The sequence below is a fragment of the Urocampus carinirostris genome, chromosome 14 (genome assembly GCF_059441175.1).
Source record: "Urocampus carinirostris isolate Australia breed hairy pipefish chromosome 14, RoL_Ucar_1.0, whole genome shotgun sequence".
NCBI classification, from domain to species: domain Eukaryota; kingdom Metazoa; phylum Chordata; class Actinopteri; order Syngnathiformes; family Syngnathidae; genus Urocampus; species Urocampus carinirostris.
This window is the reverse complement of record NC_142362.1, coordinates 37057937-37084180: the sequence shown is the minus strand read 5'-3', so window position 1 is coordinate 37084180 and position 26244 is coordinate 37057937. Positions and strand designations below refer to the sequence as shown.

The 26244-nt window shown below is 44.4% G+C and overlaps 1 protein-coding gene across 2 annotated transcripts in view; it reads left to right on the top strand.

Moving 5' to 3' along the window:
* The window catches only part of LOC148353352 (contactin-associated protein-like 5), a 303332-nt gene extending 278195 nt beyond the window's left edge, over nucleotides 1-25137 (top strand). For both annotated transcript variants that reach the window (XM_088352165.1, XM_088352163.1), the window contains exon 24: nucleotides 24143-25137. In XM_088352165.1, coding sequence (XP_088208291.1) covers nucleotides 24143-24336 — 194 coding nt within the window. In that variant the 3' untranslated portion in view covers nucleotides 24337-25137. The remainder of the gene's footprint in view (nucleotides 1-24142) is intronic.
* The last annotated feature ends 1107 nt before the right edge of the window (nucleotides 25138-26244 follow it).

Here is a 26244-nt window from a genome sequence, read left to right as displayed (position 1 = left end):
GCAAACAAAGCCTGCAATTGGCCGAAAAAGACGTGTCAATCATCATTTGAATCGATCACTATTGGCTAAAGTTATTCGGAGGTCAAGAGGCGATCCTTTTTATCATTTACAGACTGCCATTGGCTCAAACGGCAAAAAAAGCCTGCAATTGGCCGAAAAAGACGTGTCAATCATCAGTTGAATCGATCACTATTGGCTAAAGTTACTCGGAGGTCAAGAGGCGGATCCTTTTTATAATTTACAGACTGCCATTGGCTCAAACGGCAAACAAAGCCTGCAATTGGCCGAAAAAGACGTGTCAATCATCAGTTGAAATGATCACTATTGGCTAAAGTTATTCGGAGGTCAAGAGGCGGATCCTTTTTATAATTTACAGGCTGCCATTGGCTTAAACAGCGAAACAAAGCCTGCAATTGGCCAAAAATACGTATGCGTATAGCATGTGACTGACGGCATAGAGAAAGCATTTTTTTCTATTCTGTATTTGTAAATATTGTATTCTCCTGGATTTACTACCCTCACGGATATAAGAGGACATTGCCTGCACATTATTATGAACACAACGACTTCGGTGAGCTACTCCGGCTTTCTATATTATCCCTGTATCTTGTTTCAGACTGAACTCGATGTTTCTGTGATAAGCGGTGCAGATAATGGATGGAATGCAGTGTCTATTTTTAAATTCAACTCAATTCCAAGTGTTTATTGTCATATGCACAGTAAAGTTGCGAGCGAAAAAGAAAATAGATACGAAGGAATGGTTATCATTTATTGAATCCCAAGACTTTAACCTTCCGAATGATGGAACGATGCATTTGAGTGACATCTTACGGACACCGCATCCGCACGTGTTCTCGACACGTATTTGCGTCTTTGCAAGCTTTGGGAATGTTAAGGGGGTAATAAGTTGGACTGAACTATCCGACTGTTTTGTCCACGTTCCCATTGTAGCGCCTTATAATCCGGTGCGTCTTATGTATGTCAAAAATAGGACCAAAAACTATTTTTTCGGGGTGCGCCCTATAACCCGGTGCGCCTTATAGTGCGGAAAATACGGTACTGTTCGGTGTCATTTTTTAACATTTTTTGTCAGTGGTGTGCTGCAAAGTTTTTCCAATGTAAAAAACGTGCCCTGGCTCAAAAAAGGTTGAAAAACACTGGTCTAGATAAAATAGCTAGATTGTATTTCTTATTTTTCTTTATCTTATTTGCCAATTCCTCAGTCATTACTACTGTATTTATATGTTAACCCCACAATAATGGGAGGCCATCGACAAGTCCACGAACTACTTGCTTGCTGTGCATTTTTGAAGTGTTGATGAGATATTTGAATTGCAAAAAGCGTGTTGAGCACCAAAACTCTGCCTTCAAAAGACGTTTTTCACTTCAGTACTAAATGCTGGATCCTATTGAATGGGCTACTAACTGTCTTGGATAGATGGATTGATACGACTGTGTATTTAGACACTTTAGATCAGGGGTGTCCAAGTCATTTTAACTGGGGGCCACAAGCTAGAAAAAAAATCATGCGGCCAGAAAAAGAGAAAACAAAGAGACAGAAAAAGGAGAGGAAAATGTGAAAGATTGAAAGAAAAGAGAGAGAGATTGAGAGCACATTAGGAAAATAAAGAGAAATAGGAGAGAGAGAAAAAAGAAAGACCAAAATAGAAAGAAATAGATAGAGAAATAGATAGAAAGAAAGAGAGAATGGAAGAAAAAGAAAGAGAGAGAGGAATAAAGAAAAGAGAGAGAAAGAATTACTACTTCCCTTGCTTTGCGAGTGGTGCCTGGCTTGAGTGACATCAGGTTAAAATATTTCAAACTGAATCTAATTTTCCTCTTGGACTTCTCTTATTGTTGTCTTGCCATTCCTCCTGTTTGGCACCTTTTCTGTAGATAATTGTGGTAGCTACAGTAGATATACACAATAGATACAGTAGATAAAAACAATAGATATGGTACGGTGTCAAGACATAATAGATAAGGTTGATAGATATGATAGACACGGTTGATAGATATGATCATGTAGATAGATACGATAGTGTGGATAGATACTTTAGATAGCGTATGTGTCAAGAACCAGAACAGGATCAGGACCCTACCGCGTGACATTTTCACACAAGCCTTCTATTTTATGGGACAGTATGTTGAGTTTTGGGGGTGATGGACCCATGTGGTGGAAGCAGGAACTGTAAGCAGGGGTGTTAACTATGGTGTTTTCTTGTCAACTAGAATGATAAGGATAAAATGACAAAATAACAGATGTTATTTATATCACATTGTCTTATCTTAAATTGTATTTGTTTGTTTTTTTCACTAGCAAACCATGCCCTTTTTTTACATTTCTCTTTCAACAATTAAAAATTAAACCTTATAATTCAGAAAACGAGAACTTGTTGAAAAACAAAATAGAAATCGTAAACTGGGGAAATGTCATTTCCATCATAATAAAATAAATCTAAAAACATCATAAATCATGTACTTTTAATTGTATTACTAGAAACCAAGTTAGATGTTAATATTTTATTGAGAAGGGGAGTTGGTTTTGGGCACCAGCATGCCAACAACTGAACTCTTTAGCGGTAAGAGAACATCCATGGCCAACATTAAATACTGTAACTAATAATCTTACTTCACACGCGACCAAATGGTATTTGGTCATGTGTGAAGTATTTTGGGCATTTTGATGTCTCGGGCGATTTTCTTTACCGACCGGTATGTCTTAATTTGAGCTACCACCACTGGTGCACCAAATGACCAAAATATCAATGTGGTCAAATACATTTGAAGAAATTTGCATTCTCGCCTTATAATTATGTATAATTTATTTATTTTGATAGTAAACACTGACCAAATTAATGGCAAGTTTTATAGTTGACTTCCCCCTGCCAAAGCGTTATAATTGAGACATTTTTTATGAGCTTGGACTCGTGATCAGACTGTTGATGTCATGATTACTGATTCGGGGCACCTGCGGCTGCCCCGGTGGCGCCAACAGCCCTGGTCGCTGATTGGCTCCTTGCCACTTTTTAAACCCCCCCGGCTCCCTGTTACCGGCGTCAGATCGTTGCGAGCTGTTTTGTTTCACTCATTGTGCGTTCCAGTCCGACTCCGTCCCTGTTAAAACCTGTTTCCTGCCTGATTCCCGTTTTTCGACCCGTTTCTGAACCTGACTGCGCCTGTTTTGCATGCCGCCTGCCTATGACCACTATTACGAACTTGACATCGCCTCTGATCTCCAGCCCTGGTCAAACGACTTGCCATTCCCGCCTGTCTTCTTCCGACACGGAAGTGTCACTCCTTGCCTTGCTCGTTCCCGCTCTCCGCCAGTCCTCGGATCAAGCAATCAAGCAAGCCTTACTCTCATTCTCTTTCAATAAAATCTGAGAAACACATGCAATTGAGTCCTGTGTCCGTTTTGGTCTGTGACAGAACGATCAGACCAAAATTATGAACTCAGCAAGGAGTGGAGATCAAAAAAACGCAGAGCCTCCTTCCGCCTTGCAGCGTTTACAATGGGCTGAAAGCGCAGTTCAACAAACCACGAGTACTGTCACCGCTCTGCTGCAACAAGTCCAGAAACAACAACAAATGCTAGATCAGCAACAGGAATGGCTGCAGCGCCACCAAGAAAGGTTAGATGCGCTCCCGGAGATTCTTGCTCGTCAGCTGCACGTATCGGCCCCGCCCCCCGGTGATTCTTCTGCTGCAATGCCGTCGCACGCCCCGGCTGTTCCGTTCACGAATTCTCCCGCCATCGAAACGGCAGAACCCCAAGTGGGCGCGCCGGAGAAATTTTGTGGCGATCCTGCTCAGGTGCGAGCATTCCTTGTAAACTGCCGACTCATTTTCGACCTGCAACCCTGAAACTTCGCGTCCGAAGCGGCCAAAGTGGCCCTTACTATTTGACACCGGATCATCATCAGACGACGCGTCGAAATCTGATGAGAATACGGCAGGGAAGGCGATCGATTTTCGGACACTCGCAAGCCAGAGCAACTGGAATGCGGAGGCGTTATTGGACGCCTATCTCAACAGTTTGGCAGACTACATGAAGGATGAGTTGGTGTCCCACACCCCCCCTACCAACCTCGAGGAGGCCATTGCGCTCACGGCCCGGATCGATCGTCGGGTCCAGGGTCGACGCCGTGAGAAAGTCCGCCAAAGCCACCCAGTTTCCTGCTCACCCGAGGGGACTGGCGCCCATTCTGATTTCCAGCAGCGTGAGGCAATGGAGGTGGATCGCGCGTCGCTGTCCATAAAGGAGCGTCGGCGTCTGTGCCTGTACTTTGGCGGGCAAGGACACCGGATATCATCCTGCCCGTTAAAAGGGGAAGCTCACCGGGCGGTTGGAGTCGTCCGGTTGAGTTCCGTCCACACCCCGATCTCCCCGGCCGGAAGGCCAATGCTCCAGGTGCACCTTCGGAGTCCCGGGTCAACCCAGTCCCTGTACTCCCTTTTGGACTCGGGCACGGAGGTCAATATCCTTGTCGTGGCCTTAGCCCTGAAAATGGGGTTGAAGTGTGTTCCCCTTCCAACCTCAGTTCCTGCCCAAGTTCTGGACGGTCATCTATTGGGCACGGCAACACAAGTTACAGAGCCGGTGGAGATGATACTGTCTGGGAACCACCGCGAGCGGTGAAGTTTCCACCTGCTTCCTTCCCCAGTCAACCGCTCGTCCTGGGACATCCGTGGTTGCTTAAGCACAACCCTCTCTTGGACTGGCAGACGGGGGCGGTTCTGGAGTGGAGTGCTGAATGCCACCAGACCTGTCTGCACACTGTCTCTCTTCCTGTCCGCTCCAGGCCTCCTCCCGCAACGCCCGATCTGTGCGAGGTCCCCGTCTGCATGCCTGATCCGCCTGTCAGACTTGTCCGCCTGTCCACCTGCCATGCCCGTCTGTCCGCCTGCCATGCCTCCCTCCAGGCCTGTTTGTCGGTCTGCCATGCCGGTCTGCCTGTCTGATTCACCTGCTCGCCAGTCTGACTCTTCTGCTTGCCAGTCTGACTCGTCTGCTCACCCGTCTGGTTTGTCTGCTCGCCCGTCTGGTTTGTCTGCTCGCCCGTCTGGTTCGTCTGCTCGCCCGTCTGGTTCGTCTGCTAGCCCGTCTGCCCGCCCGTCCGGCTCGTCTGCCCGCCAGTCAGGCTCGTCTGCCCGCCAGTCCGACTCTTCGTCCGCCTGCCTGCCCGATGCTTCGTCTGCCGGCCTGTCTCGATGTCCGCCCTTCCGCCTGCCTCGATGTCCGCCCGTCTGCCTGCCTTCCCGCCTATCTCGAAGTCCGTCCGTTCGCCGGTCTCGACGTCCCTTCGTCCACCTGTATACCCGCCGTCTCGAAGTCCGTCCGTCAACCTGTCTCGAAGTCCGTCCGTCAGCCTGTCTCGAAGTCCGTCCGTCAGCCTGTCTCGAAGTCCGTCTGTCCGCCTGTCTCGACGTCCGTCTGTCCGCCTGCCTTACCACCTGTCTCGACGTCCCTCTGCCCGCCTGTCCCGACGTCCATCTGCCTGCTCACCCGTCTGCGACATCCGTCTGCTACGACACCTGCCTGTCAGCTCGGTCTCCTCTGGGTCCTGCTTCTGCCCCACCTCCTGATGCTGATGATGGTGACTCGAAGGAGTTTTGAATTTTTCTGGGGGCAATTTTCTTTCCTACCTGTTGGATTACTTTTTTTTTCCTGCCGGTTGGATTGCTTCTTGTCTTTTTGCATTCCTGTTTTTTTGGGACTTCTGGAGCTGTCCCTTGAGGGCAGGTTCTGTCATGATTACTGATTCGGGGCATCTGCGGGGGCACCTGCGGGGGCACCTGCGGCTGCCCCGGTGGCGCACACAGCCCTGGTCGCTGATTGGCTCCTTGCCACTTTTTAAACCCCCCCCGGCTCAGATCGTTGCGAGCTGTTTTGTTTCACTCAGTGTGCGTTCCCGTCCGACTCCGTCCCTGTTAAAACCTGTTTCCTGCCTGATTCCCGTTTCTCGACCCATTTCTGAACCTGACTACGCCTATTTTGCCTGCCGCCTGCCTACGACCACTATTACGAACTTGACATCGCCTCTGTTCTCCAGCCCTGGTCAAACGACTTGCCATTCCCGCCTGTCTTCTTCCGACACGGAAGTGTCACTCCCGCCTTGCTCGTTCCCGCTCTCCGCCAGTCCTCGGATCAAGCAATCAAGCAAGCCTTACTCTCACTGTCTTTCAATAAAATCTGAGAAACGCATGCAATTGAGTCCTGTGTCCGTTCTGGTCTGTGACAGTTGAGTTCAATGTTCAGTTCAGTTTCAATGTAACAATTACTAAAATACTAGCTGTTGCTGTTTTAGCGGACACATTGACTTGTGCGTGCCTCCCCCAATTGGACTGATAGCATTTACCAGACTATTAAAGTTCCGCTCACAGTCACACCCACCCAACAAATACACACACGCACACACAGACACACACACACACACACACACACACACACACACAGCCCCTTCCTAATCTGCCCTGTGATAGCTTTTAATGTGTGCTGTCTGCTGTAGAACACAATGCATATATTGATATCAATGACAATAAAGACAACTCAATTCAAAATCTGTGAAGCAGTGAACCAGCAATAACCGATGAGCAAGGTAGCGAGTGTCTTTGTACTTGTTACAGAGAAAAGTAAATTGGCAACGTATTAGTCCCAATACTCACTATAACACATCATATACTAGTCATTTCATTATGATTATTCTTTGCTTTTTCAGCTTGTTTTGAACCATTCAGATATTGCAGTGTGTCATGTAGGAAGTGAAGAGCAAAAGATGCTTAAGACTTGCACGTCAAGACTCTTTGTGAAACGGAAATACCGTGTAAACCAGATCAATATTTCTTCAAATGGTACGCAAGCGAATGCATTCTTGAACCGAGTGTACGCTGTATTGAATAAAACGTCTGGATTGTGGTGTTGATTATATTTCTCCATTTACTGTGAGATTGTGAGTGCTTGAAAGCATTGAAGTGTCATCTGCATTTTCTTGATGAGTGTCTCTGAAAATGCCAGGGGAGAAATCGTTCTTTGAGCGTGCGGAGAAATTCCAGAGGATCGATTTATAACCGAGGCTTCTATAACACAAATATGGATTTTTTTTTTGCACCAGTGAATAGATTAAGTGCCAAAAGGTTTCGCTTGCCTCAAAAAAACTCAATAAAGCGGTGACGTTTAGCATGAGACACAAAGTTGCTTCCTTGCAAAATAAACCCCAATACGATTTTTTAAGGAATTTTTCTACCAAGGTTAGTACAGGGGTTTGAAATCCTTGAAAACCATGAATTTTAATGTGTTTTCAGGGATTCTAAAGTGCTTGAATTTTGGTGAAGTGCTTGTAAATGCATAAAACTGTCTCTATGTTTCTCAACAAGTCTGCTTATAAATGACGCTGACTCTGCTCTCGGGTGGCTTTGCACCGCCATTGTGTTTCTTCTTCCATCATGATTAATGGCAACTGCCTTTAGTTTGTATGGCATTTCCCTATGAAGTGTCATCCTCCCCTACGGGTTGCATGCTACTGTGAAACAGACCACTATAAAATGTGTATAAATGCAAGAATTACACATCAGTTATAGACATTTATTGTGCACTATGCAAAAATTTCTCAGTGTTATATTGTAATAAGAAAAACTTCCTGCAACTGAAAATGTAAGCTACCTATTATGTAGTGACGTTCACCCAAATCTATATGAGGAGAGATTCGTCTCAAAAACAAATATGTTTGCGATTTACTCAATATCTATAGTATTGATAAATGCTAGCAAGCTAAGCTAAATATTTTATATGTAAACCGCAAACTACAGGATTCACACTGAATTGGCTTTGATAGTCCTTAGAAATTGCTTGAATCTGGCCATGAAAGAAGTGTACTAACCCTATGCTATATAAAACCAGAGCTTCTGAAGGAGATAAATTTATTCTCCCTTGTTTGTCTGATTAAAAACATCCAGGTTCAACGAGGCTTCATATAAAAAAAACCTAAGCTGTGGAGAACAGTTCTGCTGTGGATTCTATTACAACCTAAAAGAAAAGACATGGACATAGTTTAACAGTTTCTGAGTACAGTGAAAATTTACCAAATGATCTTGTTTTCAACCGTGGCAGATTAGATAACTCATCAAAACTTGTGAGTAGTCGGGCATAAGTCGTGCCGTAAACCAGATCACTGAAAAAGTACAAGGAATGCAAAATGACTAAACGAGGCATCAGATAAACACAATTCTAAATTTAAAGTTTAGTAGACAGTCAAAATAAAAAGTAAAAATACATGAATTGATTTTTAACTTGCAAGGAGAACAGGGGAGGCCAAATAAAAAAAAATAAAGAAAATCAAGCAATGTTCATTTTCACTCCTCTAAATTTTAAACCAGATACAAATGTCACGACCGGAACGGGCAGTAGACCCAAACGTGTAACGTTTCACACAATGCTTTATTGAGGAATCGAGGAAGTCAGGCGCAGGAAAACAAAAAACAATAATCCGGTGCTCGCAAGAAGCCCTCGCGAACGAAGCGTGGTTTGGAGGGAGGAAGCATGTCGGGCAGCCAGGACGGGAGACAGGGCGTGATTGGAGGGCGGAAGCAAGTCGGGCAACCGGGACATGAGAACGGAGCGGTGTTGAGGATTGGCCCGAGTCAGGTAACCGGAGACAATCGGGAAGCCAGAGTCAAAAAATGCTACCCTTGCATGTGCGGAGGTTCGCTGATGGACTGACAAGGAGTGAATGCAAATGACGTGTTTAAATAGTATGAGAACTAATTAGGAAACGAGTGGCAGCTGGGGCTAAACGAGTGAGCGCAGGTGAGAGCAATGGGCAAATCATGACAAAGGCTAGTTCAATACATTCTAGTCCTTAGACAAAGGGTGACATCAGGAACCTATGGCTCACGAGCCATATATGGCCCTTTTCAAGAATACATATGGCCTTGGGTTAAAATTCTACTCATGCAAATCTTATTCATGGTATTCCATTTCAATTGAGTGCGAAGTCGAGTCTATTGCGTGCGTAGCTGATGTAGAACTAACACTAATGATTTGGTCAAGTATACAAGGAGCAGAAACCACACAAAAGTTTTCAGTCAAGGTGTCAAACTAACAGACCCCGTTTTGGCCGTACTTCGCTAATGAGTCCTTTATATAGAAGCTCATTAATTAATGTATACTCACTGTTGAGACACTTTCTGATAAAAACCCACAAAAAAATAAACATCCAGAAACACCAGCCAAGCACAGAGTAATTTGATTGTGTAAGCAGTAGGGGTGGGCAAAGCTATTTGCACTTCTCTCTGCCCAGCGCCGTCTGCACCCAAAATAAATATGTCAAGATTCTCGTTTGCAGTTTTTGGGGAAATTTTTACAATAGAACTCTGCTTGCACCTTGTTTTGAAAACATTATTCATTTAAAAAAAAGAAAAGAAAAGAAAGGTCAAAATGAGCTTCAATGTTCTTAAGTAATTGCTGGAGGGAGACACGTTTAAAGTGGTATATTTGTTGATATGGGACACAAATTTGATACACCTTATCAAATTATCCAACGTCACACAGTGAGAAAAATGCGCTGAAAATTTTTATTGTGTATTAAGAATGGGTTTGGTGGTTTAGCTGAGAATTGTTTTTTACGTATATGGTATGGCTCTATCTCAAAAATTAAAATCCAAACATTTTGCTATTATAGCTTTTTGGTTTGAAAAGGTTCCCGAGCCTTCATCTAGGGCAATAAATCAATATCACAGGTGCTTCATGAAATTTTAGTTGTCATCACTATTTACATTTCAATTACTAGATCCAAAATTTTACAGTTTTTAAACCATACAAACATTTTACAATAAAGTTATTAAAAATCGCTATGATGTCTGCATTTTTTAAGTGATAATGTGTCAAGACCAGAACAGATGGAGGACCCAGATGTGTAACGTTACTCACAAGTTTATTGAGATCTAGAGGAAAATCAGCGCCAGCGATTCGGTGCTCGCTGGACTAGGGAAGCAAGCCGCTTACGGGATCAGAGCATGTTCTGAATGCGGAAGTGGATCTTCCGGAGCGGGAGATTCTAGCGTGGTTGGACGGGGAAAACAGGTTGTTAGCCGGGACAAGGCAGAAGGTGGTTCGGATCAAAAAACGGGTCATACCTGGAGACAAACGAGGAAATCAGGAACGGACGAGTGGAAAACGGGTGACAAAGCGGGACCGAAGGGAATCAGAGTCAAAAATGCTCGCCTTGCGTAAACAGAAGTTTGCTGACGGACTGACAAAGGGAGAGTGATAGAACTGAGCTTAAATAGGAGGGGGAACCAATCAGGTAACCAGCAGCAGCTGGCGCCAAACGAGCGGACACGGGTGAATGTAATGAGTAATAATGACATAATGTCCAAGAACAACCTTTAACCTAAGAATGGCACTCTTAAATGCTATTAAGAAAATGTTTGACAAATATCAAGTTTCTTCATCCATTCTGAGATACCATTTTCATTATTTGGCAAGTCAGTTTGACCATTCTTTATTCAAATAGTCAATTCAATAAATAAACAAAAAAACATATGCGGTTTCATAAGCAGTGTACTGTGAAACATTTGGAGCACCATGCAGTAGAAGCAAGGCTTTTATATTCCTTCCTGTGGCCAACAACTTTTCTTACATTGTTGATCCATACCTTGCCATTTTTCCATTTACAATCTTTGACTGTCTTGGATATTAGGTAGGGAGAAAGGGAGGTATCTTGTATCGATTGTTTCACATGAATGACAATACATTTTTATTTGTTGTTTCTTTTATTGATTTTTTTTCATACAGGTATTCAAGTTTATGTTTATTGCGAGAAAAGTGATATTCAAATACAAAAATATTTGATAAAGTGTGCTGTGAGATTTCATCTGGTGTGCCATAGGAAATTGTCCAATTTCTTTTAGACTGAAAAATTTCTAATGCACGTTTGCAAAACGAGATTTCTGCGTTTTACATTCTGTGCTTCTTAGAGATTATTCAACAATATCAATGCACACAACTGAGTGGTTACCGCATCCGCGGCACTGTTCTGAGGTTATGGGTTCAAGTCCAGCCTACCTGTGTGAAGATTGCATGTTCTACCCCGTGCTTGCGTGGGTTACCTTTGTTGACATCATACAGCAAGCTTTCTAATTCCTAAGTCATCAACATTTCTTTGGAGAGTTTCCTCTTGGATTTTTGGATAAGCAAATGTGAATGCTATAATTTACTATATAATTTAAACAAAGACAGTGCTACCAAATTCTATGAATCTCCCGTAATGTACTACACCAGTTCATAGCAAATAACAATATCCGCATTTTCTTTTACAGTTCCAAAACCGAGGAAAAAAATAAAAACGCAGTGCTTAGTTTTGTATTGAGTATTTTGATTGTTCCTTGGGTATTTGCGGTGGGCAGCACGGCAGCGCAGTGGTTTGCGCGTGTGCGGCGCAGTTCTGAGGTCATGGGATCAGACCCTCCTGTGTGGTGTTTGCATATTCTCCCCGCGCTTGCGTTGGTTTTCTCCGGGCACTCCGGTTTCCTCCCACATTCCAAAAACATCATGTCAGGTCAATTGGCTGGTCCAAATTGTCCCTAGGTGTGAATGAGCGAGTGAGTTGTCTGTCTCTGTGTGCCCTGCAACTGGCTGGCAACCAGTTCAGGGTGTCCACTGCCCGAAGATAGCTGGGATAGGCCCAAGCACCTCCGCGACCCTACTGAGGAAAAGCGGGGAATATAATGGATGGATGGATGTTTTTTTGCGGTGCAATAGTATTATCTGCTGGACACTTACATTAACAGAAGGCTTCATGTGTTTGATGTGCTTTTTTTTCACTCACACGTTTTAAGAGCCCATTTTCACATAAAAATCGTAATGTAAAATGCTACCCCAAAAAAATAAATAAATCTTAAAAATCTCTTCATCCTATTCACAAAACAATGTTTAATATTTGGTATCTCTGCAAAGCGACTGTAAATCATCCATCAGCTCTGATACTCGATAACATTTGATTTTATTTTTGCTGAAAATATTTTCTATTATTACCACATTACATAGAGTACCTGTCGTAAAAATGTAAACGCTCAGAAATTGAGCTGGTTCAGAGAATTATTCTTATTCAAATTTTGTACAGGCTGTGTTTTCAAATCGAAAAAAGGATGCCGTAAAATATGTGGATAAAAGCTTGTTCTTTGGGGTTCGGTTGTGCATTATATAATAATAATAATAATAATTTCCTTTGTATTGTCATTCTGTGTAACAATGTACACAGAACAAAATGTCGATACACCTGACCTGTTGTAGCGAGCCGATGCAGCCGCAGCCAACAGAGGGCGCCGCCATTTTACCAATGTTATAAGTCTTAGGTATGACTCGGCCGAGGCGCGAACCAGCGACCTCCCAGTCTCAAAGCGGGCACCTTACCATCTAGGCTACTGAGCTGGTATACTGTATATATATTAAAATTATAGATGTGGTAATAATTGTATTGTATTGTATTTATTTATTCAGCCAGTATAAACCATAAACATGATATATACAAGAAATCATTTGACACACGAACACTCAATAATGATAAAATAATAGATTTAAAAGAATAAAAAAAATAGAGTAAAAAAGAAATTGTAGTGTATAATACAAGGTAATTATATAGAATAGTTTAAACAGAAAGAATATGTAAATAACAAGACTAGAGTAGAATAGGTCGGAGGAACGCCGTTGGCATAATAATACTATACATAATAACCTAAATAAATTCCCGTTGAACATACGGATAGCAGAGGGGTAAAAACTCTCTTTAAGACGTGAAGTCTAACCATACATACGTAATTTCATATGCATTAAGACTACTAAACTTTTTCCAGAAAAAGAAAGTAAGTTGTATGCTGATAAATTTATAGTTCAGTAGGCAGCCATAATAAGGAAAAAAGACATCAATGTTATTTTGAACATGCAAGGAGAACAGGAGAGGTCTGTACAAAAAATCCCTCACAATGCGAAATTCCAAATGTTGTAAAATCCCTCTCTTGAGCTCTTTCCTTTTTTTTAATATCCCCGGTTACAAAAGCAAATCCACCCTAAAAGGTGTGGCTATCAAAGAACAGTATCATAACTGCCAAAACAGTAAACAGTGCATAATAGTCAAGGTAACAAACAACAGTCAAGAATAACAGTCAATCTGACAAACTGGCATCTGGTTCAACCTCAATTGCAGGTGCCCAACAGCAACAAGTGGAATAAACGTATTAGATTTATAGCAGAGCCTTGAAAATTGATATTGTGTTGATAGAAAACGTGAGACTCAAAAGGATTTTTAACTTGAAAAGAGAACCTTAGATGAGAGGTTTTAACCCGTTCTAAATCCATCCCCTGTGCCCTTTCTTTTGATTAATTCTTCTAGCTTACAAAGGTCGGCCAATGGATGAATGTGAAAATCAGAGCAACATGTTTTGTCAATAGTGACTATGACGTAAACTTGTAGTCCAAACAACAAACAAGAGTGCGCAATAACAAACCAAATAATCAACCGGCATTTCATGCAATCTCCTTTGCAGGTATCCAATATTAAAAACATAATACACTTATCAGAAAGTATTACAATATGATGAGGATAAGACAAACTAAAGTTTATTTTTTGAAAGGTTATTGTAGTTTTGGTGAAGGATGAATACAATCTATCTGCAGTTGGGATAAGTTTTTACAACACTGAATACAAAAACCTCATTAGGTTATCTAATGTTGCACCCACCGTTTTTTTTTTAAAAAGCTGTGAGTCTTGCGTCAGTTGCCTGGAGAAAGCATTCAAGGTAATAATAGCGTTGTGCGCATCCGAGTGTTAAGCGCATTGTGTGAAAGGCGCAGATCCGTGACGACCTCTCAAGTGACGCGCTAATCAATAATCATCCATGCAGCGCCAAATCACTTTCATCTTCGGCAGCCACGGCAACATTTGCTTGCTCTCCCATTACATCCTGTATCCTGGGCTTTTGTGTTGCTTATCAGCATGCCATCCCAATTGACTTTTCACGCTAGCGTTCACAGGGGCGACCGTTATTTCACGCAGGCTTTTATTTAGGAGATACTTTGCAAAAGATGACGCCCAAATGCTAATTTAATGATATATTTTTTTCTAATTTACAGTCATACCTCTACTTGCAGGGCTCGTACGAATGTTTGAAATCCTTAAAAATGTTTTTATTTTGATGTTGTGTTTTTAAGGATTGAAAAGTGCTTACATTTTAGGTAAAGTGCTTGTAAATGCTCTCGACAAGTCTGCTTAAAAATGACACCGACATTTTTCGATGTTGGCTTTGCCTTGCAATTGCATTTCTTATTTCCTTGTTATTAACGGCAGCTGATTTTGGTTTGAAGACAAGTGCATGCTACAGCTAAAGAGGGCACTCTGAAAATGTGTATTAGTGCGTAAATTATGTATCAATTATGTGCATTTATTATGCGGCATGCAAACAAATTAAGGTAGCATTTCCTAGTGCTAACTGGAAGAAATGGAAAAAGGAAATGGGAAGAACTTCCTGCAACAAAAAGTGAAATTGTGTATTGTTCAGATCCACAAATGTTTTTGCGATTTACTCAACATCTGAAAATAAATGCACTCGCAGAATTAGAAATTGCAAATGTAAATCACAGATATAATTGAATATCTGCAAAATACAGTGCATGATTCACACAAGCTTCTTCTTTTAATTGTACTGTTTATTTACAGTCATGCCTTTACATACGAGGTTAATTTTTTCCAAGACGGTACTCATATCTTGAATTGGTTGTTTAATAAAAAAATGTTGATCCTCCTTGATCTGCTACCTTATCGTGGTGGAGGAGTTTGTGTGTCCCAATGATCCTAGGAGCTATGTTGTCGGGGGCTTTAAGCCCCTGGTAGGGTCACCCATGGCAAACAGGTCCTAGGTGAGTGGCCAGACAAAACGCAGATCAGAAGACCCCTAATGATGAGAAAAAACTTTGGTCCTCGATTTCCCTCGCCCGGACGCGGGTTACCGGGGCCCCCTTCTGGAGCCAGGCCTGGAGGTGGGGTCCGCTGGCGAGCGCCTGGTGGCCGGACCCTTACCCACGGGGGCCGGCCGGGCACAGCCCGAAGGGACGACGTGGGACCCTCTTCCCATGGGCTCACCACCTGTAGGAGGGGCCAAAGGGGTCGGGTGCGCAGAGAGCTGGGTAGCAGCCAAGGGAGGGGTCCTTGGCGCGACGATCCCCGGCTACAGAAACTGGCTTTTGGGACATGGAATGTTACCTCTCTGGCAGGGAAGAAGCCCGAGTTGGTGCGTGAGGTTGAGAAATTCCGACTAGATATAGTCGGACTCACCTCTACGCACGGCTTGGGCTCTGGTACCAGTCCTCTCGAGAGGGGTTGGACTCTCTTCCACTCTGGAGTTGCCCGTGGTGAGAGGCGCAGAGCCGGTGTGGGCATATTAATTGCTCCACGGCTCGGCGCCTGTACGTTGGGGTTCACCCCGGTAGACGAGAGGGTAGCCTCCCTCCGCCTTCGGGTGGGGGGACGGGTCCTGACTGTTGTTTGTGCTTATGCACCAAATAGCAGTTCGGAGTACCCACCCTTCTTGGGGTCCTTAGAGGGTGTGCTTGAGAGCGCGCCCCCTGGGGACTCCCTCGTACTGCTGGGAGACTTCAACGCTCACGTGGGCAATGACAGTGAGACCTGGAGGGGCGTGATTGGGAAGAACGGCCCCCCTGACCTGAACCCGAGTGGTGTTTCGTTATTGGACTTCTGTGCTCGTCATGGTCTGTCCATAATGAACACCATGTTCAGACATAAGGGTGTCCATATGTGCACTTGGCACCAGGACACCCTAGGCCGTAGTTCGATGATCGACTTTGTCATCGTTTCGTCGGACCTGCGGCCGCATGTTCTGGACACTCGGGTGAAGAGAGGGGCGGAGCTGTCAACTGATCACCACCTGGTGGTGAGTTGGCTTCGATGGTGGGGGAAGATGCCGGCCCGACCCGGCAGACAAGCGTGTTGTGAGGGTCTGTTGGGAACGGCTGGCAGAATCTCCTGTCAGAAGAAGTTTCAATTCGCACCTCCGGCAGAACTTCACCCATGTCCCGAGGGAGGCGGGGGACATTGAGTCCGAGTGGACCATGTTCCGCGCCTCCATTGTCGAGGCGGCTGATCGGAGCTGTGGCCGTAAGGTAGTCGGTGCCTGCCGCGGCGGCAACCCTCAGACCCGTTGGTGGTCACCGGCGGTGAGGGATGCCGTTAAGCTGAAGAAGGAGTCTTATCGGGCCTTCCTGGCCTGTGGGACTCTGGAAGCAGCTGGCAGGTATCGGCTGGCCAAGCGGAATGCGGCTTTGGCGGTTGCCGAGGCAAAAACTCGGGCATGGGAGGAGTTTGGCGAGGCCATGGAAGCCGACTTCCGAACGGCTTCGAGGAAATTCTGGTCCACCATCCGACGTCTTAGGGGGGGGAAGCGGTGTGCCATCGACACTGTGTATAGTGCCGATGGGGCGCTGCTGACCTCGACCCGGGACGTTGTGAATCGGTGGGCGGAGTACTTCGAAGACCTCCTCAATCCTACCGGCACGTCTTCCTCTGGGGAAGCAGAGCCTGAGGACTCTGGGTTGGGCTCTCGTATCACTGGGGTTGAAGTCACCGAGGTTGTCAAAAAACTCCTCGGTGGCAGGGCCCCGGGGGTCGATGAGATCCGCCCGGACTTCATTAAGGCTCTGGATGTTGTGGGCGTGTCATGGTTGACGCGCCTCTGCAACATCGCGTGGACATCGGGGACAGTGCCTCTGGACTGGCAGACTGGGGTGGTGGTTCCCGTCTTTAAGAAGGGGGACCGGAGAGTGTGTTCCAACTATAGGGGAATCACACTTCTCAGCCTCCCTGGTAAGGTCTATTCAGGGGTACTGGAGAGGAGGGTCCGCCAGGAAGTCGAATCTCGGATTCAGGAGGAACAGTGTGGTTTTCGTCCTGGCCGTGGAACACTGGACCAGCTCTATACACTCTTCAGGGTCCTTGAGGGTGCATGGGAGTTTGCCTGTCCGGTCTACATGTGTTTTGTGGACTTGGAGAAGGCATTCGACCGTGTTCCTCGGGAGGCCCTGTGGGGGGTGCTTCGGGAGTATGGGGTACCGCACAGTCTTATCCGGGCTGTGCGGTCCCTGTATGCCCGGTGCCAGAGTCTGGTCCGCATTGCCGGCAGTAAGTCGGATTCGTTCCCGGTGAGGGTTGGGCTCCGCCAGGGCTGCCCTTTGTCACCGATTCTGTTCATAACTTTTATGGACAGAATTTCTAGGGGCAGCCTTGGCGGGGATGGAGTCCGGTTTGGGGGCCTCAGCATTGCGTCACTGCTTTTTGCAGATGACGTGGTGCTGTTGGCTTCCTCAGGCCGTGATCTTCAGCTCTCGCTGGAGCGATTCGCAGCCGAGTGTGAAGCGGCCGGGATGGGGATCAGCACCTCCAAGTCCGAGGCCATGGTTCTCAGTCGGAAAAGGGTGGTATGCTCCCTCCGGGTCGGGGAGGAGGTCTTGCCCCAAGTGGAGGAGTTCAAGTATCTTGGGGTCTTGTTCACGAGTGAGGGTAGGATGGAACGGGAGATCGACAGACGGGTCGGTGCAGCGTCTGCCGTCATTCGGACCCTGCACCGGTCTGTCGTGGTGAAGAGGGAGCTGAGCCGAAAGGCAAAGCTCTCGATCTACCGGTCGATCTACGTTCCTACCCTCACCTATGGTCATGAACTTTGGGTCATGACTGAAAGAACTCGATCCCGGATACAAGTGGCCGAAATGAGTTTCCTGTTCAGGGTGGCTGGGTTCTCCCTTAGAGATAAGGTGAGAAGCTCAGTCATCCGGGAGGGACTCGGTGTAGAGCCACTGCTCCTCCGCGTTGAGAGGAGCCAGTTGAGGTGGCTCGGGCATCTAATAAGGATGCCTCCTGGACGCCTCCCTCGGGAGGTGTTCCGGGCATGTCCCACCGGCAGGAGGCCCCGGGGGCGGCCCAGGACACGTTGGAGAGACTATGTCTTTCGGCTGGCTTGGGAACGCCTCGGGGTCCCGTCGGATGAGCTGGAGGAGGTGGCTGGGGATAGGGACGTCTGGGCTTCCCTTTTAACGCTGCTGCCCCCGCGACCCGACCTCGGATAAGCGGAAGACAATGGATGGATGGATGGATGGATAAAAAAATGTTCCCAATATGAAATCATTGAAAACTAAATAATCAGTCCCGTCCCAAAAGCAACCAAGTTAACCAAGATAGTTTTAAAACACATCATTCTGATCACTAAAAATGCATTCAAATACTAACTGAACTTAAGAAAATCCAGTACAGTAATAAGATAAATTCGATATTAACAAAATAAAATGTGAGGTTTTTATGAGCACTCAGCATGGAGATGTCGGCGGTTGCTAATGTAAGGGCCCGGTCACACAGCCGTTTGCCTCTGAATCACGGCCAGAAATTTCTGCCTGTGAAGCAGACGCTGTTGGACGCTTTGAGATCGCCATACAGACGAGATACAGCAGTGCTCTACACGCGGTCGGAAATTCACGCGGTTGGCAGCGCGAAAAAGTTTTGCGCTGCTCAAAACTTTAGGGCCCGGTCACCAAGCCTTTCACGGGCGTATCGAGGCTGAATCACGGCCAGAATATTCTGCCCGTGAAGCAGACGCTGTTGGGCGCTGTTGGACGCTTTGAGACCGCCATATAGACGAGATACAGCAGTGCTTTACTCACGGTCGGAAATTCACACGCGGTTGGCCGCGCGAAAAAGTTTTGAGCTGCTCAAAACTTTGAGCACGTGTTAACCGCGGGCGGCACACGAGGTAATGATGCGGAAATGACGCAGAACGACGTGCTCTGGCCGCGGCCAGGGCGTGGTTACACATGGGTAAGACGGGAATTTTCAGCGGGTAATCGTGGGTGGAGCATGGTAATAGCATGTTCTGCGCCTGTATCGCGGTGTTATTACGTGAAATTAGCGTGTTACGCGTGTGACGGTCAAATGCCTTTCTCCGCGAATATACAGCGCGATTTTCCGAGCACACGTTAGTTGTGCTCGAGACGTCAAGGGGTGAACATGGATCCCCGTCACAGTAGTGACCTTGTCTTAATCCATTTTTATTTCTTTACATTTCTTTTCATTTCATAACAAGATAATAAAATACAAATGAAAAACTATTACAATAATAACATATTGGCCTCTTCGGTGCCATAGCTTGAAATCTTGATCTTCACGGGACTGTTTCTTGAACGGTTATGATTTCTACAGCCCGGTGTTATGCCGAGAATTGTATCCCTGCCGAGATTTGCATCCCCTCGCTACTACAACCACTTTTACCTCGTTTTATCTCACTTTTAGGGAATGTAATGGCGAACATATAACCAAATCCACTTCGTCTTGCATTTGTTGGGAATGTAATACAACATAAACCATTCCGTCTTTGTTTTTGTTGTGAACGTAATCAAACGGTAATGCACACCGTATATAAATCACTTTTGAGAACTGTTATGCACTCTGCCGTAAAGCTTATTATGCAGAAATAAGCTTTATGGTAGAGTGCATAACAGTTTCAATACGAGCGATTTGAATAGAAAAAGGCAAAATAAACAAAAGTGATTTGTATACGGCGTGCATTACCGTTCGATTACATTCACAACAAATACAAAGACGGAATGGTTTAAGTTGTATTGCATTCCCAACAAATGCAAGACGAAGTGGTTTTGGTTATATGTTCGCCATTAAATTCCCTAAAAGTGATATAAAAGTGAAATAAAACGAGGTAAAAGTGGTTGTAGTAGCAAGGGGATGCAAATCTCGGCAAGGATGCATTTCTCGGCATAACGCCGGCTCGGCAGCTTTTATACCCGTGGTCCACACGAGAAAATGACGCGGAAATGACGCGATGAGGAAGCGGAACAGTCGCCGGCGTCTGTTTTGCGGGCATACCACCGATGAACAGCGGGTTGGCCAATTTTGCGCATTTTCCATCGCGAGCAACCACGGGCAAAAAAAAAAAACGCAAAATTTTACCCGCGATACAGACGCAAACGGCTGTGTGACCGGGCCCTAACAGAGGTGTCTGTGTAGTGCGAGAGGAGTGGGAGAGCATGAGATACGTAAGCCCTTACTATAAATCTAAAATTTACTATCTAAAAGTTACTATAAAGTCACTGAAATCACTGTTGAAATCATTGTTTCTGCCAACGTCACTTATATAGTACATAACAGGAGAAAAATGGAAGGGTTGCCAGTACTTTATTTACAACATACTTAAAATATTTTAACTTTTTTATCCACAAATCAAGTCCTCAATTTATACATCCGATTGAAGAGCAGTGAGTAATCTTTTAAAAAGGCTTTTGTTTCCTTTAATCTTTGAGGAACGATGACAAGCGAATGTAATTTAGTCCGTTGCCGCGGACACCACCAATGACAACCGCATAAAACAAGCCGGTTTTGCAATCTGGCAAATTGTCCACAGTATGGTTGCCCTGGAACTGTCAACTCCAAATTCCCCACGTGGATGGCACCAGGTTTAATTCTGCGGCTTAAAATCCGGTGCAGTTTGTGCAAATACAAAATTGAGCTTGCTCTCAAATTTGAGCATCCGGCTTTTAATCATGTACGCATTATCTTCAGGTAATAACAGACTATTGAGACTGTAATTGCAATCTCTTTTGCACAACCTAGTTATTGTCTAAACTGCTATTTTTTGCAGAGAGGTCTTTAGCACTCCTTTCTTTTTTCAAATGAGATATGAAGAAAATGACTTGCCCTTGTACCGAAATTTGGGTCCTCAACAATTTACTTTAACAAAAAAATCCATCCATGCATCCATTATCTGCACCGCTTATCCTCAGTAGGGTCGCGGGGACACCCTCAACTGGGGTCCAGTCAGTTGCAGGGCACACAGGGACAGACAACTCACTCGCTTATTCACACCTAGGGACAAGTTGGACCGGCCAATAACCTGACATGCATGTTTTTGGAATTTGGGAGGAAACCTGAGTGCCCGGAGAAAACCCATGCAAGCACGGGGAGAACATGCAAACTCCACACAGGTGGGTTTGATCTCATGACCTCAGAACTGTGCCGCACACGTGCTAACCACTGCGACACCGTGCTGCCCATGAAACTGACACAACCCGGGAAAAAATATGGATTCCAATTCAGAAGTAGCTATATGAGGACTCGTGTTGCTCATTCGCGAAGTCAGTCCAAGCCACGCAAAGTAGTGCTCATGAAAGGCCAGGATGCCAAAGACCTGTGGATGAACAAAAAAATCAATTGACCAATTAAGATGAAGTGCCTAGTTTATTCTTTTCAAATTCAGTCTGCCTTTTTTGATCACCCTTTAAGTTTTTAGATGAGTACCGTAAATTCCGGACTATAAGCCGCTACTTTTTTCCCAAAGGTTCAACCCTGCGGCTTATTCAGTGATGCAGCCAATTTATGTAATTTTTCCAACGGCCGCCAGCGGCGCTCGAGTACAAAAGGTAAGATTTAGACCGCTGGAATATATGCGCCGAGGAAGACTGCAACTTCTCAGCTTGTGCACAAATTAAATTAGTTTAAACTTACCCTCATCGTGCAAATTGCAAAAAGAAAGGCACATGACACAGCTTTCAAGCTAAAAGCAATCGAGCAATCCGATAAAGAAGGAAACAGAGCTATTGCACGTAAACTTGACTTTGCGAGCGTGTTTTGGAATAAGGGAGCGTGGGACGACCTCTATTTGACAAAGTTTCTTTCCGATACTGAGGAAAACGACTTTGATGGCGTCAGTTATAAGGAGGAAGATGAGGATGGTTTACCGTGATTTCTACAAGTACGGTATATTTTTTTAACAGACCCGTTTACTGTTTTGCGAGCGTGTTGCTAGTAGCGTGTTGCTACCTGTCACAGTCACGGTTTGGGATGAAAGTTATATTATTATTAAAGCTTTGAAAACTCTCTCGGTGTACCGTCTTTCTTTGTAAGAATGTGTAACCATGTATAATATGTATTTGCAACTGTATATTTTTGCAATGTATTTATTTTAGAGACTTATTCTGATATGTTTTCCACGGGCGAATCAAAAAGAAGGGGTGAAAAAAACGGGGGCTGACGGGAAGTGGAGTGAGACGTGTTTTTGGACGCAGCGGACACTAGTGGATATATATTTTTCCGACCCTTACCTTTGGAAATATAGACTTTTTTTCCTTTTATTACTTTCAACGGGACCCGGACTCTGCAGGTCTGCATCAAATCTTAATTACCGGTATAATTTTCTATCCATTTTGCCGGCTGTGGTTTTTAGACTGTGTACTTTATTTTCAGTTACAATCGCGGGACTTAAAGTCGGGTTTGGGTTACTTTTGTGATTGTGTTACATGTTTTAATGTGGGCGCATGCGGCTTATATGCAGGTGCGGCTTGTATAAGTACAAAAGCGGTTATCTTCTTAAAATGTGGTGGGTGCAGCTTATAATCAGGTGCGCTCTATTGTCCGGAATTTACGGTAAATCAGAAAAACGGAAAAAAAAACTTTTTGGGGTGATCCTGACACATCCTACACACAACTTTTTACCGTGTTTAATAGTTTAATATACTTTAATCAAGACACATACACACACACTCTTAAATTTATGGAGGTTTTTTTTTTTACTCATCATCTAGAGAAGAAACTTGAATGGAGCACAAAATAAAACAAGAATAGGAAAATAAAACAAATGAAGATATGAGTTGAGATCTTAACTGGCACCATTTAGATAGAAAACAATGTTGACCTAATTATTACGGTTTTGTTATTTTATATAATTCCCCCTTAACGTCACACCAATATAAATGGCTAGCACCATGAGATGGACAGTAGTTCTGTTTCAATTAAATTGTCTTGATGTCTTCGGCGGTAGAGCGGTACGTAATCCCGACGGCTGGAGACCCGGTCAGGAAGGGTACCACGGAATGCATTGTGTTGAAGCCGTGTTTGGCTGCTGGTGGCTTGAGGCTTCTTTGAGCTCTCTGACTGTGTCCCACCAGTTTGGCCGCTGGCTCAATCAGGCTTGGGCACGGGCCAAGCAAGTTTCTCTGGTTGCTTGCTAAGCTGGCTCCCGAGAAGTCTTTTGGCCTCTCATTAATCAAACTTTTAGCTTCTTGGCTTGCTAGAAAATAATTATTTTGGCCCCCTGTAAGCCAGGCCTTTGTCAGCTCGCTGGCTTCTTTCAACCTGAATTTTGAGGTGGCAGGCCTACTGTCTCACAGCTCCGGCCTTTTGGGGTCCGGGGGCCTCCCACCCCTCTGACTGGCCTGTTCCTTTGTTTCACACATGCACGCAAGATAACAAGTCTCCTGCCCAGGTGTTATCATATAGCTCAGTCACTGTGAAGAATTGGGTTTAAGCATAGTATTCAGTTCACATATTCTTAAATTGTTTAATCATTTTCTTTGACATTGAGAAACGTAATTCTGATTTATTGTTGAAAGCGCTACACCTGAAAATAAAACCTTAAAACAATCCTAAAGTATACCACTGCTAATACCAATACTGCTGTTAATTTTGAAAAAGGGCAGTATTTCTTCCACGGGAATATCCTTTAACTTAGCCACAGAATGTAACGGGGAGTTAGATTTCAAGAATTTGTGGGCAGGTCTACAGTCAGTATAAGTGATGTCATTTGATGTTGGGCCGTAATCAGGGATAACCATAGACTGGTATCTGCAGGCAGTAACGCTGTGTAGCAATTTCTTATCTTTCAGGAAGAAATCCATCCGGGAAAAGCTATTGTGCATCTAAGAAAGGCATGAAAAGGGTAGGCCATTCCCAGATGGTCTATGTGGAATTTCAGTGTAGCAGCTGATTTAGATAAGGTTTAGAAGTATTTTGTTCATTGTTTTGACTAAACCATATCTGTCGCTACTGGCCAATAATGTTGCTGGTTTTTTAATCTCATACCGTTTAGGTTGGATCAGATTTTGAATCCTAGAAACTGGAATAAAAACAAAGGGGTGCAGGGGAGAGCCTTAAGAACATGTTAGACTTTATCTGAATGGTTCTCTCCCTGTCCTTCTTGCAAGTTCAAAATCCATTGATGCCTTCCCTCCTGAAGGTGATTGTCTACTAAACCTAATACTAATAGGAGCACTAATGTATCCTCCCCCTGCTGTTTTTTTTTTTTTCAGGAGTGGTCACGGCGGCGGCCTTCATCGGTGCGTGCGCTCTCGTTGCCGCAACGCGAATCTTTTACCAGCGGCGGCAAGCCGGGCGTGAAGAAGTCATGAAACGGGAGGGCACCCCAGCTGTGTACATGGACTACAGGACTGAAACCTGCCCCCATGAATCAGTGCGGGAAAGCGGGAAAGAGTATTACATCTGACTAGCAAGGAACAAAGAGCTCACTTCCTTCCATATGCGAGTCAGGATGCAAGTGTCCCTGCAAAAAGAAAAACAAAAAAACCTCAACATTCACATGGATTTATCCCCGGATTTAATAACCACAAAAAAATCAAACTTTAAGCCCGCTAGCTGGAAAGAAGACCACCTTGAACGTGATTCAGCATGCAGGGACGTCTTTATTCGATGTGGGTGGAACCGCAGTTCTTCTCTTGTACACAACAGAAGATGAATGTTCGCCTTGAGGGGACCACGGCGGTGCAAAAAAGGCACATTATAAGCTTTCCAACGTGCCGGATTTTCTCGTATTTCCATGGGAACTCTCGAGGGAGCGCGCGCATGGCTGCCGTTGGAAAAGGAATAAGGTCAGCGCTGACCTCAAGTGTACGAGTGCCTCATTTAAATGCCGACCTTTTAAAAAAGAAACACTAGAGGGTTTTTTTGCCCCGTGACAGCCGCCCTGTTTGGACGTTGTAACTAGCAGAAGACGCCAATTAAATCCAGCAGGCTCAGCTTTTTTTGTTGACCCTGCACACGGATACAAAGCCCTTCCTGCTTGGGAGCGTTTTTGGGTTTCGTGTGGGCTCCCTCGCTATTTCTTAGTTGTAGGCTGGCGACTCCTGAAAATGTGTTCCAATTTGATGGCTGTGCTCATTCTTCTCCTTGTGTATTCTTATTTTTCCAGTACAAAAAAAGATGTTTATTGTATCTTGAAGATGTGAGGAAGATCGTTTAAGATAAGTAAATAAAGGGTATGTGAATAAAAATTAATAATGAACTGTCATTAACAGTGTTGTGTGCGTTACTGAAAAACATTAATTAGTTACAGTTACCACTTACTTTATTTAAAAAGTGATTCAGTTGCTTCCCAGATTTGCGGTTAACAGTTCACAGATCCTTTAACCACCTGGGTCATCGATAAAGCTCAATTGATTATCAGGCTGGCCGATTATTAGGTGGGCCAATTAACATCACAGATATTTGGGAATTTAACGGATATCTGCATCTGCATTTTTTTCAATTCTCCCTCCCTCTATCCTCTCCCTCTGTCTCGGACACTACTCACCCTGCGCCTTCTAAATGAATAAGCGATAAGGGGTGGTGCCACTTAAGCAGGAATGGTAACATTAGAGCAGAGTAGAGACTGACATATTAGCTCTTATCATAACATTAGTTTGTCAATTAAGCTTGTGTGTTTGTGATTAAGAGAGAACATTAAAGCACACTAGAGGAGATAGCTGACTGATCAGATGTTACCATAACATTAGTTCATTCTGGTTGTAAAACAAGAGTGCCCACACTTATCAATTCGTGAGCTGCGTTGACATTTTTATGCACTTTCTATTTCAAATGAATGCAAGGCATGTTTGTTGTATTCACATTTTTATTTATTTATTGTAAAAAAATATCAGGGAGCTATTTAAGTTTTTATTTACCTTTTATATGAGTTGCTGCTAAGCCTCATTTTGTTTTCTTTTAGTTTTTGGTTTAAGTGAATGATTAGTCATGTTTGTTGTATTGAAATTCAAATTTTTGGTATATAAAAGGTTCTGAGAGATCTTAAAGTTTGGTTGTGAATTTATAATAATTATTCTGTTACTCTTTGCATTATTAAAAATGTCTTACGCCGGTTTTCAAACTTTACAGACAATTAATATCGGCTCCAAAGATCAGTTATTGGCCTCCTCTTCATACTAAGATCGGTATCGGCCCTGAAAAACCCATATCGGTCAATCCTTAGTCAGCAGGGCACCAATGAGGACACCTGTTTTTGGGTCCTGGCAAACAGTCCATTCCTAATGTTGTCAACCCAGTTCTTTTTTTGGTCTTCTTCTCCTCCTGCCCCGTTGGACTGTGCCCGAGAGAATTCTGTTAGACAGTCTTGATGATC